This window comes from Notolabrus celidotus, chromosome 5 (assembly GCF_009762535.1).
Source record: "Notolabrus celidotus isolate fNotCel1 chromosome 5, fNotCel1.pri, whole genome shotgun sequence".
Taxonomy (NCBI): Eukaryota; Metazoa; Chordata; class Actinopteri; order Labriformes; family Labridae; genus Notolabrus; species Notolabrus celidotus.
In genome coordinates this window covers 34,759,563-34,777,547 of record NC_048276.1, presented here as the reverse complement: position 1 = coordinate 34,777,547, position 17,985 = coordinate 34,759,563, and the positions used below count along the sequence as shown (strand labels likewise).

The window sequence follows — 17,985 nt, the reverse complement described above, 5'->3', positions numbered from 1 at the left end:
TTATTTTCTGCAGAAGAGGTGATAATGAAGTAACACATTTATAACCGTCCTCTTTAAAAAGCACTCCAAGACATGCATATTCAACCTTTAGCTGCTGCAGCATGTATGTGAATGTGAAGGCTCCACAGCACTCATTACTGACATCGATCTACCTTTAATACAAGTTACATCTGCTGTCTCTGGACTCTCTGGATAAAAACTTTCTTGGACTTTAACTTGAACTTTTATTCCACTTTAGTTTGCAACGATGGTTCAGTTTGTACAACTTGCTAATGAGCTTCCAGCAGATTAAATTCCTGCCTGTAAATAAAGAAACATTTAGTATTCAGAGATTTAATGCTCCTAAATCCAAAGTTACATCTGGTTGCTCACAAGCCCTAATATCTCCTGACTGTGCCGTTAATAAGCAGCTAATGAGGCCCAATTACGTATTCAGATCCTCATCCTGGATCAGCAGTGTTTGGAGAGAAGCAGCTACAAACAGGATGCTAATACATACTAAAATACATGTTTATGAGTTTGGCAGTGACTCTGACCACCGCTGCACACACAGTGCATCATCCCACAAGCTCTGAATGTGACAGGGTGCATTATGTCTACTCTGACTCTGGCATTAAGCGTGGATAGAACGAGATGTCTGCTGCTCTGTGGGCCAAACGCACTCACACACATACACACACACACACTCTCACACACATCTGCAGAGTAAATTGTTAGAACTATGACAGATGTCAGAGTGGAGGTTTCCTGAATAATTGAACAACAAACAGAGAAACCAGGTGCCCCTGGGACAGATGCAGGGATGAAGGGATGAGGAGGAAGAGCAAGAGGAAGGCAAGCATCGTATTCTGAGTGTGTTTATGCCAAGTAACACCACCCGAGATCTGAGCAGACTGATTTCAAGCTCAAAACTGTCTAATTAGCACAAACATACAAAAAAACTGAGCAAATGAAACGCAGAGCATGTGTGTAAAATGATACCTCTGTTATTTGGAGATATTTAGTTCATAAAACCCCTTTTTTTTGGACAATGGAGAAGGTTACTTCTGACAGTTTTGCCAAATGTGGAGCATTTATCAAAGGATTTAAGATTTTATGATCAGAAAATCTTTAATCTATTTCCTCTTGTTGTTTAAACAGATATAACACATCGTTTTGGAACCTTATGAGCTGGAGCTTTAGATTCTTTTTCAGGGTATTACATTAACTTAGTAAATTGCTGAGTCATGGATATACAGCAACCATTTAACAAAACCAGCATTAGGACATCTTGGTTACACTTTGACATGATCATGCTTAAAAGAAAAAACAATATCTAGAGGTGGAAACAAATCTAAAGGTGTTTTTCGACTGCAGGAACTTTACCCTGGAACTGCATGCGTTTCGACCAGAGGAACCAGGGTCTAAATTTAGTTCAAGGGTAGATAATCTGCCCCCTGAAAAGACCCTGCTAGGGGGGTAGTACTTTTCAAAGGTCCCAGAACTTTCGAGGGGCAGGGCATGAAACGAATAAGCATTTTCGTCCAAAAGACTAAGACTAGAACTAAGATGACTGCCAAAAACAACACTGGTCTAAATGCACCTTAATCTCCACCAAACTTTATAAAGTCCTCACGCACAGCTACAGCAAGTGAGGAAGGTCAAAGTTACAGGAAGTTTGAATCTGCTCTGATGTACCAGGACACCTCATCCTGCAAGTATAACTCTTTGTATTATGAATTTTTAAACTAGGAAATGTAATATTCATAAAACTTTCAGGGAGCCTTGAAAGGTGATACCTCATCACTTTTAAGTCTGTGAGATGGGACGGGCAACCCGACTTAGGCTGAGAGCAGCAGAGTGTAAGTGAGCCGGGAGGAGAGCTGAACTTGGATCAGGGCAACAACTGAAAACCAAACTTCTAAATCTCAATGACTAGAAAATAATAAATAATCACAGGGGATGTTTTGGATGTTAAAGCCTCTGGAAATGTAAATGGAATATTTAAGAATATCAAAATTAAATGTGTAATCAAGCTTCAACAAAAATCTGAGTGAAAATAAACATCCACAGCTCTGGAAAAAACTGTTCAAAAACAGCTTATTCTACAGGTCAGAGCATTTCTCAGGAGTGTGTGGGCGTGGCCTAACTCTTTGATTGACAGGTCAAGAGAGAGTTCACAGCCTGCATGTTTGAGTCGTCTGACTCTGAATCTAAAGACATCAAAACTCCAGAATCTGAAAATTATTCATTTACAATGGTCTCTGAGTGCTGAGTCACAAAATACTTCAGAATCAGGACTTCTATCATTTATTAGTTTTATCACTCCATAGTCTCCAGGGCACACTTTAAGAACAAGACTGGCATTACTTCTCGCCATATGTGGTTTCATACATCTGTTTAGATTTAAAAAACGTCTACCTTGGCCAGCTTTAAGTTAAAGGTGGTAAACACAAGCACCTGGAGATGGTTTTGCTCAGTTTGTAGCAGTGTTGTAGTACTCGGGTCACGTTTTGCAGGACTCGTGACTCGGACTTGGACTCGAGCACTGATGACTCGTAACTTGACTTGGACTCGAGCGCTGATGACTCGGACTTGGGGTTGGACTCGAGCATTGACTGCAAGAGGACCCGGATGATAGAGAGGAGGACTCGGGCTTATATATTGATACAGACTGTTTTAATGTTCATGTTAGATTTTGTATGTTTCATAAAATGTATTCCGTTCAGAGCGAGGGCTGGCACGAGCGTTCGCCTGCCTGCGCGTTCACGTGACGTCTGCCAGGATTAAAAGACGCTACCAGCCATTCATTTTTCATTCAAAGATTTCACAGTAAATGCAGTGAGAGCAGAGCGACATGTTGGAGATTTAAGAGACCCATCAAGGAAAGAGACCAGCTCAAACTTTAACAAACATCTGTACAGGATGAACCGAAAAGTGAGAGAGATGCTTAAGTTTCTTGAGACCGTTCATCCCTTTACTGTTAGTATAATGGTAATATAAGACTAAAATAACTAAACCCTCGTTATTAAGTTGTTTGATTTATTGTTAGCTTATTGGACACCGACAGTGATCCCAGTGCAGCAGAATCTCTGAGCGCGTCCTCTCATCAACTGAAGCGCGGCGCGCATTTACGCACGTCACACAACGCTGTGACTTCATTCATAAATTAATCTACACACACACCGGTCGGATTTCATTAGCATCTCACTGCAGTGGCATTAAGACCTCGTCAATTTACTAAAATCGAAACTGAAAATTAAACCGGCCACAGCTCTGGGGGAGACTGGATCGTACAGGATCAGACACATTTTAAATGTCCAGGAAAAAACTGCAGATTCTCTGATGTCATATTGAACAAGATAGTTTGATCACCAGTCTGTAGCGTCCTCGTGCTCTAACGTCTTCTGGTAAAAAAAAAAGAACATTCACCTCTCCCTGTGTCCGCCCCTCTTATCTTACCTGCCCATCCAGGTGAAAACAATCAAACTATCAAAATGCTTACTAAAATAAAATAATGATAATGCACATGACATTGCCCTTAATATAAACAACAACAGATAAATGACATAAAGTAAAATGATTATGAATATATTAGAATAATTTATATTTATGGCATAAAATGATGAAAATAGCTCCAACACTAATGTTAATGAAATAAATGTGTTTCCTACACATCCAAAAAGTCCCACACAGCCAGTCTAACAGTCAATAGTTTGGATTCAAACGGCTGCCCTCCTTGTTATATATAACATTATCGGTGAGGACTCGACTTGGACTCGGACTCAAGTCACTCGGACTCGGACTCGGACTCGAATATAGAGGACTGAGGACTCCACTCGGACTCGGATTTGGGGACTCGACTACAACGCTGGTTTGTAGATACATTTACAATAAAGGTGTGTTTGTCATACTCATTTGAGTTTTGAATCCTGTTGCAGCTGAATTCTGTGACTGCTGTAATTTCTTGTCATAGTTGAACGCCAACATGGCAACAAACATGTCTGGCTCGTCTTGTATGAGCTGCACTTTGCTCTGATTCCTCTTGGTATCAAATTGGCAGACAATATGCGTAACGTCTCTTTAAACCACAGCTGTCACACAACATGGCACGCTTCTGTTGAACAGGAAATTGAGGATACACTAATAAAAAGTGAAAGCTGATGTCATGGTCACGTCACCTGTTCCAGCATGTTCTGCAGACGCTCCGCCTCAAGGTCGATTACGAACTTCTTCTCCTGTCTCCGGTCCAGATCCTCCAGCAGCCGTCTGTAGCTGGCATCGTTGAAGTTTTCCACACAGATGGCGCTGACCTGCCAGTTGTTCTGCCCCGCCTTCTCCATGATGGCCTGCAGGATGGCGTATCCTGATAGAGACAGAGAGGAGAGGATGTATCAGGAGGGGGGTAAGCACAAGAAAGGGCTGAACACATTAGACTGTGAGTTTGAGCTGCATCATTATATTTATTGGATCACACAGTATAAAAGTCGTATATATTAACCATCTGGTACAGGCAAAGATGAACACAGTATGCCCAATAAAACTTCAGGGTTTGATATGCAGGAGGAATCTTTGTAAACCCTTCTTATACATCAGCAGTCACACATTTTCCCAAGTTTAGTTTAGAGGTGAGCGCTATTTTGAAGCTAACAATCAAGAAAGGACTAAACTTTTATCTTATCCATTCTAGCATGAATTCACCTCATTTTAAAGAAGTCCTTCAGGGTGTTTTTGCCTGTATGGTCTACATTAACATGATAACCTCTCTGTCACTGTGTAATGTTGCAATCGTCTTAAATGTTTATAGAAACAGCAGAACATTATTTGTGTTTCTTATTATCCAGCTTTCTTTCTTATTACCAGGCTGTTAAATACTTGATTCTGATTGGTTTAAACCCCTTACCAATGATAATTGATTATCAACAACAAAAGCATGGCAAGGCGAACTGATCACACACGTCACATCGAAACTGTTGAGGCGTTTTTTGACCGCAGGAACTTCACACCAGAATTACGTGCATTTTGACCTGAGGACCCAGGGTCTAAAATTAGTTCAGGGGTAGATCATCTCCACCTTAAAAAAACCTGCGAGGGGGGTAGTACTTTTCAAAGGTCCTGGGAGTTTCAGGGGGCCATGGCCTCCAATGCTGAATGTGTCTGATTGGTAGATTAACCGCAGTGTTTTTATTCCCCCCACCGTCCACAATAACATCACACACACCTGTGATTCACTTGATTTCTCTTTCTTTCATTAGTTTTTATTTGTTCTATCTTTTTTGTATGTGTGTGTACTTTTCAAAAGAAGAAGCTGTGATTCTCTTGATTTAGCAGCTTGTTACAGTCGTCTTCTCTAAACTTATTGCAGATGCATCTCTCTCGGTGTTGCGGTTTTAAAAGTGACCGTGTAAAGTGGAGACCTTCAGCTGAACGTGTCAGTGTTTGTGGAGTTTACACAGCTGTTGAAACACAGAGGGAGTTCCTGGGAATGCAAACTAGTTTAGTTTTTATTAAGATTTCAAAATATCCTCATCAGATATTTAATGATCGTCTAAAGACGTTTATGAGGGATGCATCCGGCTGAAAGTCTCCAGTTAACAGGGTCGCTGTTTAAACCAAAACACCGGTCGATCTCTGCCACGGCTTTTTGAATTACAAAGGATTTTAAAGCCGTGTTGAAACGTCTTTGCTACTCGCGCTTATCTCCTCTCACGTGTTGATTCAGTGAATCCATCTGTGATGAAATATAGCACCATCTAAAACAGCGCCAGCTGAGTCTCTTCATGCTAACAGGCTAACTGTTGTGTTGCAAAGATAAGATTTATCACTCTCTGAAGGCTTTGTAGTCGTGAGTTTAAAAGCTCCTGCATATGTTTACTGAAGAAAACTTGGCGGATGTCCTTATTGGCTTAAACACGGCTCTTTGACCATGTGAAGCCATAAAACACATGCTGATAATTGCTGCTTTGAATGCACACTGGCATTAGTTGACACAACACCCTTGGCAAGAGAGCATCCTTCCAATCTAAGAGAAAACCCACTGAGTCAAACTGCACTAAATGTTTTCGAACCAGATCCTGGTTTTTAGTCCACTCAAGGACACGGACTCGTCTCCATGAGGCCGGCGTAACACCAGACTCAGGAGGGGATGTGGGGCTTGCTCTTCGCTGTCATGTTTGTGTCTGAAGAAGATGAGTGTCAGAGAGGAAGCTTGGGAGCTGTGAGGGCGGCTGTTCTCCAGCAGGAACAGATGTCCCCCTTAAACGGCCCCTCCTGGTGGCCATCACAATCTGGCAACCCGTCTCCCTTTGCTCCCAATTAGTGGATTAACCTGTGCTCTGGCAACCAGGCTCCCTCTCCACCTCCTCCATCCCCTCCCTCACCCCCTGCTCCCCATTAGAGGGATGCTGGTGCCAGGAGGGACTTCTAGTTGGGGCAACACACACTCACACACACTCGTATCATCGCTGATTGTCCTCAGATGCTCCTAAAAGGGGAACGAGTTCGTGACATTTTGGCTACAGCTCCAGAAATGTTGGAAGCGATATCCCCAAAGGGAATCAGTGTTCATTTTCTCTGTTTTAAGAGACAAGAGGGGTTTCGTGTTAGAGAAGCTTTAAAAGAGCAAGAAATCCTTGAAATGTTTTGATGAAGCCGTCACTGGACCAGACCCTGGAGACACATCTCTCTATTTTGTGTCTTTCTTTATTTAGTTGACATTAAGCAGCAAGGATGCAGAATGGAATGGGCTGAAAGAGAGGGCTTATATTTCATGGTTTACACAGGGTCATGATGGCCCAGGTGCCGCCTCAGAATCCTTCACTATGATTGGCTATTTGCCTTGTTAGAGACAAGGCTGATGCACATTTATACGGCCTGTGTTGCAAAAGGGTGTCTGTAGTTTTATTTCTTAATTGCTGTTTTTCTTTAAACCAAGCTGCAACCTCCAGTCTTAAAATATGAAGCCATTGCAGAAGAGTTAAAACCTGCAGTTCTTTAATCGTCCACTCGAGGCAGTCTCCAAAAGCCCTCGGAGCCACATACACACCCATTCAAAAAACCCCATCTTACATTAACAGGTTTAATCCTGGTACAATGTTTTTTATTTATTTTAATTATTTAAAACATTGTAGATTAATACTGAAGACATCAAAACTATGAAATAATCTGGTTTTACCATAATCTGGATTACAACAGTAGTCAAATAGGGCTATCCATTGTGTACTAACCCTACCTCTGAACAACACAACTGATGGTCTCAAACACATTAAGAAGGCAAGTCATTCTACAAATGAACTCTTGACAAGGCTCATGTTAATTAGAAACCATTCCAGGGGACCACTTCATGAAGCAGACTGAGAGAATACCAAGAGTGTGCAAAGCTGTAATGAAGGAAAAAGGGGGCTACTTTACAGAATCTAAAATATAAAACAGATTCTGCTTTGTTTAACACTTTTTGGTTCATTCAATCATTACAATAAATACAAACCCTTGAATGAGAAGGTGTTTCCAAACTTTTGACTGGTAATGTATATAGACACAAAATAAATGAATGTGGTTGAGGGTGGGAGTAAACAATCCTTCATTTTTGCATAGCATCTCTGTTATAACCCCAAGAACAACTATATGTTGTAATTTAGGATTTTAATGCTGTAACACTTATATAACCAAGGAATCATGTAAAATCTCTCCCATGTAAAAATGTACTACTTGTAATTAAAGCAAATAATCTGAACAAGATAAAGTTTTCAATCAGACTTTGTTGGAGTGACAGCTTGATGATTTTTTACTTGCAAACAGCTGAATGTTCAAAGCTGCTGCCAGTGAACTTTAACTTAATAAAATATGGTGATCCAGATAATCCAGCCTTTCCTCTGTAAATCTAAAATGTCTCTTTGCAGTGTGCCGCTCTGCTCCTCTGCTAGCTGGGACCTCTTTTGCTTTCTTCTTGTTTTGCGAACGTAGCTTTCCTGAACACATAACCTTTGCCTCGCATGTCTTAAGGGTCCTTAGAGACCCTGAGGGCTTTGAGCAACATGCTAACGTCAACATAACAGCATGCTGACTATAACGGATTCAGACATGCAGATGTTCAGCAGGTGAACACAGCCGTGGTCACCCTTGAAGCTTCATGTCTCTCTATGCTAATATTTACTCATTAGCATCAGAAGTACAGCTGAGGCTGATTTTGACCTGATGAAGACATTAAAGGCGTTTTTAGACCGGAGGAATTTTACCCCTGAACTACATGCATTTCGACCGGTGGACCCAGGGTATAAATTTAGTTCAGGGGTAGATAATCTCCCCCCTAAAAACCCCTGCAAGGGAGTTAGTACTTTTCAAAGGTCCCAGGACTTTCGGGGTGCAGGGCCACAAATTCGTCTCTCCCGGTGTTACAGTTTTAAAAGCTACCCTGTAAAATGGAGACCTTCAGCTGAACGTGTCAGTGTTTGTGGAGTTTACACAGCTGTTGAAACACAGAGGGAGTTCCTGGGAATGCAAACTAGTTTAGTTTTTATTAAGATTTCAAAATATCCTCATCAGATATTTAATGATCGTCTAAAGACGTTTATGTGGGATGCATCCCGCTGAGAGTCTCCAGTTAACAGGGTCGCTGTTTAAACCAAAACACTGACAATCTCTGCCACGGCTTGTATTGTGTCTGCTATAGTGTTATTTGTGATGAATGGCATTTGTCTTTGTTTAACCGCCCTCTACTGGTCTGGTGGTGTAGTGCATTTACTTTTTTTTTCTCCATACGTCACTGGCCTGATTTGCACAATCTTCAGACTTCAGCCCGTGATCGAAGCGCAGACAACAATGGGGGCACAGGAACCTTTTAGTTCAGGGGAAAGTAGTTCTGGGGGCTAAAAGACCCTGGAACTCTTGGTCGAAATGCACATTATATAAAGAATCTCTCATGTGGTAAGGAGAATGTGTGTACAACCTCCCATATCTTCAACATTTACAAAAATATTCCAGCCTGTACTGAAGCTATTGATGACCAGCAATCTGTTTATTCTCACTACAGAGTTTGGACTGTTTCATCTCCCTTCATATTTCACCCATTCTAACGTCTCATTTCCTCTTTTTAAGAACTAGCTGTGGTGTATGTTTGTGTTGGACTTGTCTTTCTTGGGGGTATTGATTTATTAGATAGTGTTTTAAAAACAGAACTGCCTGACACTTATGGGTCCTCTTTTTTTTGCAGCATTTTTCTCTCCAAGGGAGAAAAACCAAAACAGACAAACAAACTAAAACTGCATAAAAGACATCAAAGTCTGCAGTTCCCCTGTCGCCTTCAAACTTTACTTACTTCAGTGTTTACTTTGTGGCATTTGTGTCCACCTGTCGAGGGACCGCACAAAGAAAGCTGCTAGCTAAATCTGATATGAAGTGTTAGTGCTTTTGTTTTGTTTATTGTCCCTGACAAATAAAGATAACATGAAGGCCAGGCTCTGTGCAGAGTGGGATACCACAGACTGGGCTAAAAATGACTCCCTCTGGTCTCTGTAGCTACTTTGCCGCCATCGACTGTATTGACTGTTTCAGCTACAAATGAGCAGCTGTTTTAGACAACTGTTTTGTGCTATGGAAAACACTGGTTTGCCTTACTTTTGGGTCAGGATTGAGCCTTCCTGTTGGAGTTTAGAGAGGTGGAGTTGTATACATATCAATGAGCCCAGCGATGGGAGACACCATATTGTTTTGCTTACTCAGTCAAACTCTAAGCTGAGGTGGGCCTCAAGCTACAAGCAAGCGGCAAGCTCCGGTCTAAAAATATGAGTCCAATGCGGAATTGCTAAAAGCTGCAGATCATCGATAATCTGCTTGAGGCTGGCTCCGGAAGTACCACATACACAGCCATTCAAAGAGACGATCTCTACAGCAGAAATGAACATGTTTACAGCCTGGCACAAAAAACGAGTATAGTCTGGGTAGCTCATTTCTCGATCAGCACACACTGTACAGGGGTGAATTTTTTTCTAACGCTGCAATCTCAAAGATATTAAGATTTTGAGTTTCCCATTACGAGAGGCACAGCTGACTTGATTGACATGCAGTAACACTGTAGCTGTTGGCTCGGAGGCTCAAACCCCACCTCTTTACCTCCCACTTGCTTGACAGCAGTTATGTTGAGTTCAGCATTTCCAATATGGCTGCCGCCGCCGATTGGCCTCAAAACAGTGCTTCAGAAACAGATGGGTGACGTCACGGATACTACGTCCATTATTTACACAGTCTATGGCTACAACATGCACAACATGTCTGTCAACATGTCACACGCCTATTTATGCAAATGTATGCATCCCTTTTAGCTTGTTATATTAAAAACATATATAATAGAAAAAAGAACTCTTATACTGTGTGTGGATAAATAAAGTAGCCACACAGATAAAAACATTTTTAACCAGCCTGTAAACATGTTTTTATTTTTGGCTTTAAAAATGAACATTTTAATGTGGGACCTAACAGAGAATTATTTGCTTTTGCAGCCAGCCTCAAGTGGACACTTGGGGAACTGCAGCCTTTTGCACTTCTACAATAATATCATTTTGTCACAACTGCAGGTTGCTGCTTGGGCAAGACAGAATAATGTGTAAGAGGGAGTGGAGGTGACATTTAGCAAAGGGCCAGAGATCAGAGCTCAACCTGGGGCTGCTTTGTTGAGGACTCTGGCCTCTCCATGAGGCACCTATTCTACAAACTGAGCTTAACTGGCACATCCACAATACATATTCACCCTCTCATTTCAATATGGTCTCCTCTGGCTCCAAGAACCATGATGGAAAAGGACATAGGGCTGCGCTTAAGGTTTCAGAGAGGGGTTCACAAACTAATGAGATGTCACAGTGTCTACATCCACTTCTTTTACACAGTATAAGAAAAACGTTCTATAACTCAAAATTCAGAGTTCAGATGTACACAGTAACTTCCCTGCACCTATTCAAATCAGCAGCTGGAGTAAGCTGTTAAATTGTACGCTATGTAACACTAAGAAGTCCCATCATCTCGTATTGTGCGTTGAGTGTTCACAGCACACGGACAGAAAGCCGCAGTGATGGCAGTCCAGCCAACCAAAGCATGCAGTGGGCCGGCTGATTACCAGCTGATAAATGTGTAGCCCTGAGGCGGTGCGCGGAGCAGCAGCCAGCCGCAATCAGCATCAGCGTCAGAGACACGGCCACAGGCCGCCGGGCACACCAACGCTGGAGCGTGTTTGTGATGATTGGAGCAGAGCTGGATGCTAGATGGAAGCAGCTACAGCACACAGAGAAGAGAGAATATCTGAGGTTATGTGTGTCATTATTTCTTCTTCTTCTTCTTCTTCTTCTTCTTCTTCTTCTTCTTCTACTTCTTCTTCTTCTTCTTCTTCTTCTTCTGTTGGCCAGTCTTTACCCTCCAGTGTGTTTCATGCTGTCAGACTCAGTACGCTGGAACTGGATCCTGCCCTCTCCTCATTGAGTCAGTCTTTCTTTCACCCCTCACTCTCCACAGAGTACACACAGTCTTTCTCTTTTAAACACACTCATTCATCATGTTCTGTAAACACTGCTGCTGCCTCACATCTGCTGGAGGAAGATTGTCCTGTTTCCTGCGCTCTCCTCTTTCCCCCTCTTTTCTTCATATAATCTTGCCTCTTCCTGTTTTCATGTTCTCTTTTTGTCCTCTTGCCTCCTCTCACTTCCTATTTTCCCTTTTTGTTTCCTCTTTTTTCCTTTTCTTTCACAACCCCTCCTCTGTTTTTCTCTTATATTGTTTTCTCTTCTCAACTTTCCTCTCTTTTCTTTTCTCTTTTCTTATCCTTCCTTTCCCTCCCCTCTTGTTTCACCTACTCTTACTTCATTACTTCTCCATCTGCTTGTTCCTCCTCCTCTCTTTCTGACCTCCTCTTGTCTTGATTCATTTCATTTCATTTTGTTTTACATATCGTTCCCTTTCTTCCTCTCCTTCTCTTTCTTCCTCTGTAATCATCTCTTGCTTTGTTTCCCATGTTTTCCTTTCCTTGCTTTTTGTTGCATTTCATTTCATTTCCTTGCTTTCCCTTTCCTTTCCTGTCCCCTTTTTCCTTGCTTTCCCTTTCCTTTCCTGACCCCTTTTCCCTTCCATTTCCTATCCTTTCCCGTCCCCTTTCCCCTTGCTTTTCCTTTCCTTTCCTGTCCCCTTTTCCCTTTCCTTTCCTATCATTTCCCTGTCCCCATTTCCCTTGATTTTCCTTTCTTTTCATGCCCCCTTTTCCCTTTCCTTTCCTTCCCTGTCCCCATTTCCCTTGCCTTTCCTTTTCTTTCTTGTCCCCTTTTCCCTTGCCTTTCCTGTCCCCTTTTCCCTTGCCTCTTTTCCTTTCCTGAATATTCTTGCCCTTCCTTTTTTTTCACCAAAGCTTTTTCAGGTCCTTTCAACCCTTCTTTAACTAATGCTTTCCCTCATCCCTTTTCTTCTTTCTTTCTCCCTTCAATTCCCATTTTTTTCTTTATTATGTTTGCTTCCTTTCCTTTCCCCCTGTGTCTCCTCCTTACCTTCATTCCCTCTTGTTTCATCGTGTTGCCTCTTATTTTTCTCTGCCCTTTCCTGTAATCCTGTGTTTTATCTCCTCGTCATCTTTCTTTCCTGTCATCCCTCTTTGTTTTCTATCATTTTGTCTCTCTCCTCTTCGCTTGCATTCACTTATAGAATCCATGAGGGCCTCTTGCTTCCTCTTCTTTCATTTTGTGTCCAAACCTAACTTGGTTTGTTAAAACCCTTTACTTATATAAACAAGCTTTAATGTATCTATTCTGCTGTGTGAGTGTTGTGGTGATAGTATAGGCAGTATACTCTCCCTCTCTCTCTCTCTCTCTCTCTCTCTCTCTCTGTCTCTCTCTCTCTCTCTCACACACACACACACACACACACACACTCACTGGGCTACAGTAACAGCCCCTTGTATCTCTGGAGCTTTGATTCAGGGAATCAGACTGGCGCTCATTGACTGCGCTCAGCCATGCGTGGGCTGATTCTACATTACAGTCAATACTGGATGAATGCCCGGCCCTGTGTGTGAGAGAAAAACCTCAGGCCAGAGTGCTGCAGCCTGCACCCAAAAGCCTTCTGAAAAGCACCCACATGCACACACAGAACACTCACACGTACACTGAAGCAGTGCTGACGTACACACACATTCATACCCTCTGACAAAGACACAAGAGCTCATGAGCTTTTTAAATATGCAAGTGTGCCTCTTCAGAGAAACAGCCTGAGCGCTCTTACTCATTTTTTTCATAGAGAGTGTGCGGTTACAACATCTCCACAGGAAATACACAAAGATAATGATCTGAAGGATGCTGCCCGCAGTCCTCCGGTAATAGTGATTCTCTGCTGTTGCAGTTGTTTGCAGAAAGAACAGCTCATGATTTTTTGAATTGTGGAAAATGCTTGTGCAGAAAGTTGCTTTCATGCTCTGCAAGGCGGCAAAACAGATTTCATGTGATCAGCTAAAGCTGCTGGTCAGAAATGAACGAGTAAGGGACACTGAAGTTTAGAAATACAGCAATAAGCAGTTATTGATGATTCTTCAGAGAGGCCACTCGCTGCCGGAATCCTATAGCATCATTTTAGGTGCTATTCATTCAAGTTTATTTTCAGGTTCTTAATGCGTTCATTTAGAGGGAAGAGAGGAGGGCAAAGTGTTTCGTCAATGTACATATTATAGATACATCATACATGGTGTAGGAGCCGTATTCTAGTTTATTCCTCATTTGCATAGCTTGTTTATTTTCTGCATTTGGCTTGGTCCCAACTTATTAGAGTGTGTACCAAGCTGAAACCTCCGTTCTAAAAAAATGATTCCAATGCGGAAGTGTTAAAAACTACAGTTCACCGAGGATCCACTTGAGGCTGGCTCCCGAAGTACCGGAAACCACATACACACCAATTCAAAGAAGACGATCTTTACAGCAGAAATAAACATGTTTACAGCCTGGTACAAAAGACAAGTGTAGTCTGGATAGCTCATTTCTCAATCTGCACACTCTGTAGGGGGGTGAATTTATTTCTAACGAGGCAATTTCGAAGCTATTTAGATTACGAGTCTTCCAATGAGAGGCACAGCTGATTTGATTGACAGGCAGGAACACTGTAGCTGTTGGCTAGGAGGCTCAAAGCCCGCCTCTTTACCTCACAATCACTCAACAGCGGCAATATGGCTGCTGCTGCCGATTGGCTTCAAAACAGCTCTTCAGAAACAGATGGGTGACGTCACGGATACTACGTCCATTATTTATACAGTCTATGGTGTGTATCTGCAAAGATCAAAAGCCACTATGCCTTGCGCTCCTCTGACATCTTACAAATGTGTGTTCCTCGTGTTCGGACAGAGTTCAGTAAGAGAGCATTTAGTGATGCTGCACTCTCTGCTTGGAATACGCTCCAGATGACTTGAAACTGTCTGATTTTATTTCACTTGAGGCCTTTGGCTCCATTTTAAAAGAAAGACAGACCACAGAACAGTGCCTGCGTTTTTAAAAAATGCTCTTTTGTGATCACAAATTGCACTTTATTTGCAAATTAGTTGCACTTTTAAATTATTGATATTATACTGTTTTATACTGTCTGTATATATGCTCCATACTATTGAATTGTAATATTTATTTTAAGGTGTGCTGCTGACCTCTTGGCCAGGTCGCCCTTGTAAAAGAGGTCTTGATCTCAATGGGTTCTCATCTGATTAAATAAAGGTTATAAAAATAATAATAATAATACTTTTCTGCATTTTTATTTTGCCTTTTGACTTTGTCTGCGTGATGAGGGCGCTAGTATTTAAGTTGACGCACATGGCACAGAGGAAAGAGGATGGACAGAAAAGATTGTTTTTATTTTATTTATTTTTATTTTTATTTATTTATTGTTTTATTTTTGCAATAAAAAAACCTCAAGCAACTTTGTACCATCGCTCACTGGATTTTTTTTATTTTTGATTGAAAGCCTGCGCTTGTGATGCACATGCCTGTACTCCCTGTGGTAAAGACAATAAGGCAAGGCAAGGCAATTTGATTTATAAAGCACCACTCATACAAAAAGCAATTCAAAGTGCTTTACAGAATTAAAAACAAAAACCAGAACAGTAACAAATCCACAAAAACATACAGCAAACACTTTGAACATTTAAATTGTATATGCGGCCAGTTATATCTGATCTACTCTCTCTCTCTCTGTAGCTTAACGTACATGGTAAATAGTGTTGGGTCTTATTATTTATTTAAATTAGGAGTGATTATTATAAATAATAAGCCCCTTAAGCAGAAAAGGTTCCTGGAAAAACCTGATTTACAATGTTTTCGCCACTTCAAATGGTGCTATTGTAGCATTCACTGCACACATGTTAGTAGTACTTCTAACCCAGCCATGATTTTTAAACGTAACCACAGACCAGCTGCATTAAATATGGATGAAGTCTCGTTAACATCACAGACAGGTTTCTGGATACATCTTGAATCCAATCAACAGCGGTCGCCATATTGGAAATGCTGACTCAACCTAACCTTCAATCAATCCAACCACAGGCAAAGAGGTGAAGCTGAGGCAGGCCTTAAACAGCTACAAGCCCACCTGCCTGTCAACTCTCCTCGTCCCTGCTGATGCACATTATACATAACTCTCAGCCTTATTATTGTTGTTTACTCCAATGCAGTTTTAGTGAAAAGAGGAATGAAAGGTTTTCTGTACCAGACTGTAAACACGTTATTTTATGTGTAGTTAAATCGATGGTCTAACATGTAGCTTAATGGTGTTTCCTTGGCATCCATGGACAGCCTCAAGCTGACACCTAAGGAACTGCCGTTTTTTGCAATTCCACATTGACTTGAGGTTCCAGCTTGCATGTAATCAAGAGGTTTTGTCCTCAAACTGTGGCTGTTTTCAGTTTTAATCACACTATTTACTAAATGTATTGTCCTACTACTAAACTCTGACAAAACTGAAGTCATTGTTATTGTCCCTAAACGCCTCAGACAGACTTTTTCTAATATAACTACCATCAGTCTGGCATCCAGCACCTCTGCTAGGAATCTAGGAGTCCTATTTGATCAAGATTTATCCTTCAACTCCCAAACTCAGCAAATTTCAAGGTCAGCCTTTTTCAATTGTGTAATTGTGATGGCTGGAGCCACACAGTGAGTTACCTGGCTGTGGGAGCATGGCACTTCCTGGAATGAACAAAAGGCGTGGCCAAGGGTGAAAGGGACTTTTATGCTGAAGCCAACTGAGTGGAGCAAACCATCGGCTCTGATGTCACGGGGGGGTTTGGGCTTAGTTAGTATTATTTTGAATTCAGTTTGATTAAGCATCCATTTTGTTTACCCCTTGAGTTAAACTTGGTTTGGCTCAACCACTATATAAGTTCCTTGATGTCTCATTGTGTCAGGTCTGTTTGTTTAGCTCACACGTCACCTTTTGTTGTGTTAAATTGAGTTATGTTAAGTTGACCTCTTTTATAGGCCTAGTTCTTATAAGTTTGTTGGCCTAATTTTGGGTAAAATAAAAAACCCACTTCTCTTTGAAACTTACACCTGTGTCTTGTGCCTTACTGCTTGGTCCCTAACAGTAATATTACAAAGAGCCACGTCCTGTCTCAGAGTGACGCAGAAAAACTAGTCCATGCATTTTGTTACTGCTAGGTTAGATTACTGTAATTCCCTTTTATCAGGCTGCCCTACTAAGTCTCTTAAGACTCTTCAGCTAGTTCAAAATGCTGCAGCTCGAGTATTGACTAGAACTAGGAAGAGAGAGCACATCTCTCCTGTGTTAGCTTCTCTACACTGACTCCCCATAAAATCTAGACTAGAATTTAAAATCCTTCTTCTGACCTACAAAGCTCTTAATGATCAGACACCTTCGTATCTTAAAGAGCTCATAGTGCCATATTACCCCTCTAGAACACTACGCTCTCAACATGCAGGACTGCTGGTCGTACCTAAAGTCTCTAAAAGTAGTATGGGAGGTAGAACCTTCAGTTATCAGGCCCCTCTCCTTTGGAATCATCTACCAGTCAGGGTCCGGGAGGCAGACACCCTCTCTACTTTTAAGAGTAGGCTTCCTTTTTGATAAAGCTTATAGTTAGAGCTAGATCAGGCTTGGACCGGCTCTTACTTATGCTGCTATAAGCTTAGACTGACACACTGGGGACCTGTCTTTCCCTCTCTCTCCTCTCTCTCTCTGTCACTTACTGTAACTCTTCCTGTCCCATTAAAGTTACTAACCATAGACCTTTCTGGAGTCCCTGAGCTCCCTTGTCTTGTAGGTTCCTCTGGATCTCTGCTGCTGTGGACGTGCCAGACTCCAGCTGCTACAACTCCTACTATCCGTCTCACCACTATCATCTCTCTCTCTTCATCTCCCTCTATCCCTCTCTCCAACACGGTCTCAGCAGATGTGTGTCTAACATGAGTCTGGTCCTGCTGGAGGTTTCTGCCTGTTAAAGGAAGTTTGACCTTACCACTGTAACTTGCTAAATGCTGCAAAGTGCTCTGCTCATGGTGGATTAAGATGAGATCAGACCTGCTATATAAATAAAGATTGATTGATGTTTGACTTGTTTTTGATTATTTTGGAAGTCCAGATATGAAAACCTGATGGTGCAGGATTATTAGAGCCAAACTGTAGATAGAGTGGTACCTACTGTAGAATCTTTTGATGCAAACTGCTCTGACTGATTAGTCGGTTGTGAGAACGTGTTGGAAATGCAGTGAGTCGGAAAAGAGTGACTAAAGGATAACGATCAATGAACATAAGTCTGAAGATGTTTCATTACAATATGAAAGATCTTTAAAAAGACAGTTCTGTGGAATACTCTCAATGTCCTTTGGCAGGAATATCGCATTCATAATTCAGCAGTACTGACTGAAACATCAGCAGGTCATTAGTATGTTTCACTGAACAGCAGCTAGCAGCAGAACCACCAGAGAGACGGTCACGTTCTTTTATTTTTTCTGTAGCATTACATCTCCAACATCAGATCCCTGACAGCCAGAGTTT

General features: G+C 41.7%; 1 protein-coding gene across 2 annotated transcripts in view; it reads right to left on the bottom strand.

Moving 5' to 3' along the window:
- The window catches only part of gria4b (glutamate receptor, ionotropic, AMPA 4b), a 216,015-nt gene that overhangs the window by 86,573 nt on the left and 111,457 nt on the right, over nt 1–17,985 (bottom strand). Inside the window, exons 1-2 of one of the 2 annotated variants that reach the window (XM_034684265.1) lie at nt 16,134–16,524; nt 4,161–4,345 (exon numbers count right to left, since the gene is read on the bottom strand). In XM_034684265.1, the coding sequence (XP_034540156.1) occupies nt 4,161–4,345; nt 16,134–16,149 (201 nt within the window). In that variant the 5' untranslated portion in view covers nt 16,150–16,524. Of the gene's footprint in view, nt 1–4,160; nt 4,346–16,133; nt 16,525–17,985 lie in introns of those variants that run through there. The other variant, XM_034684264.1, reaches the window with a different exon arrangement.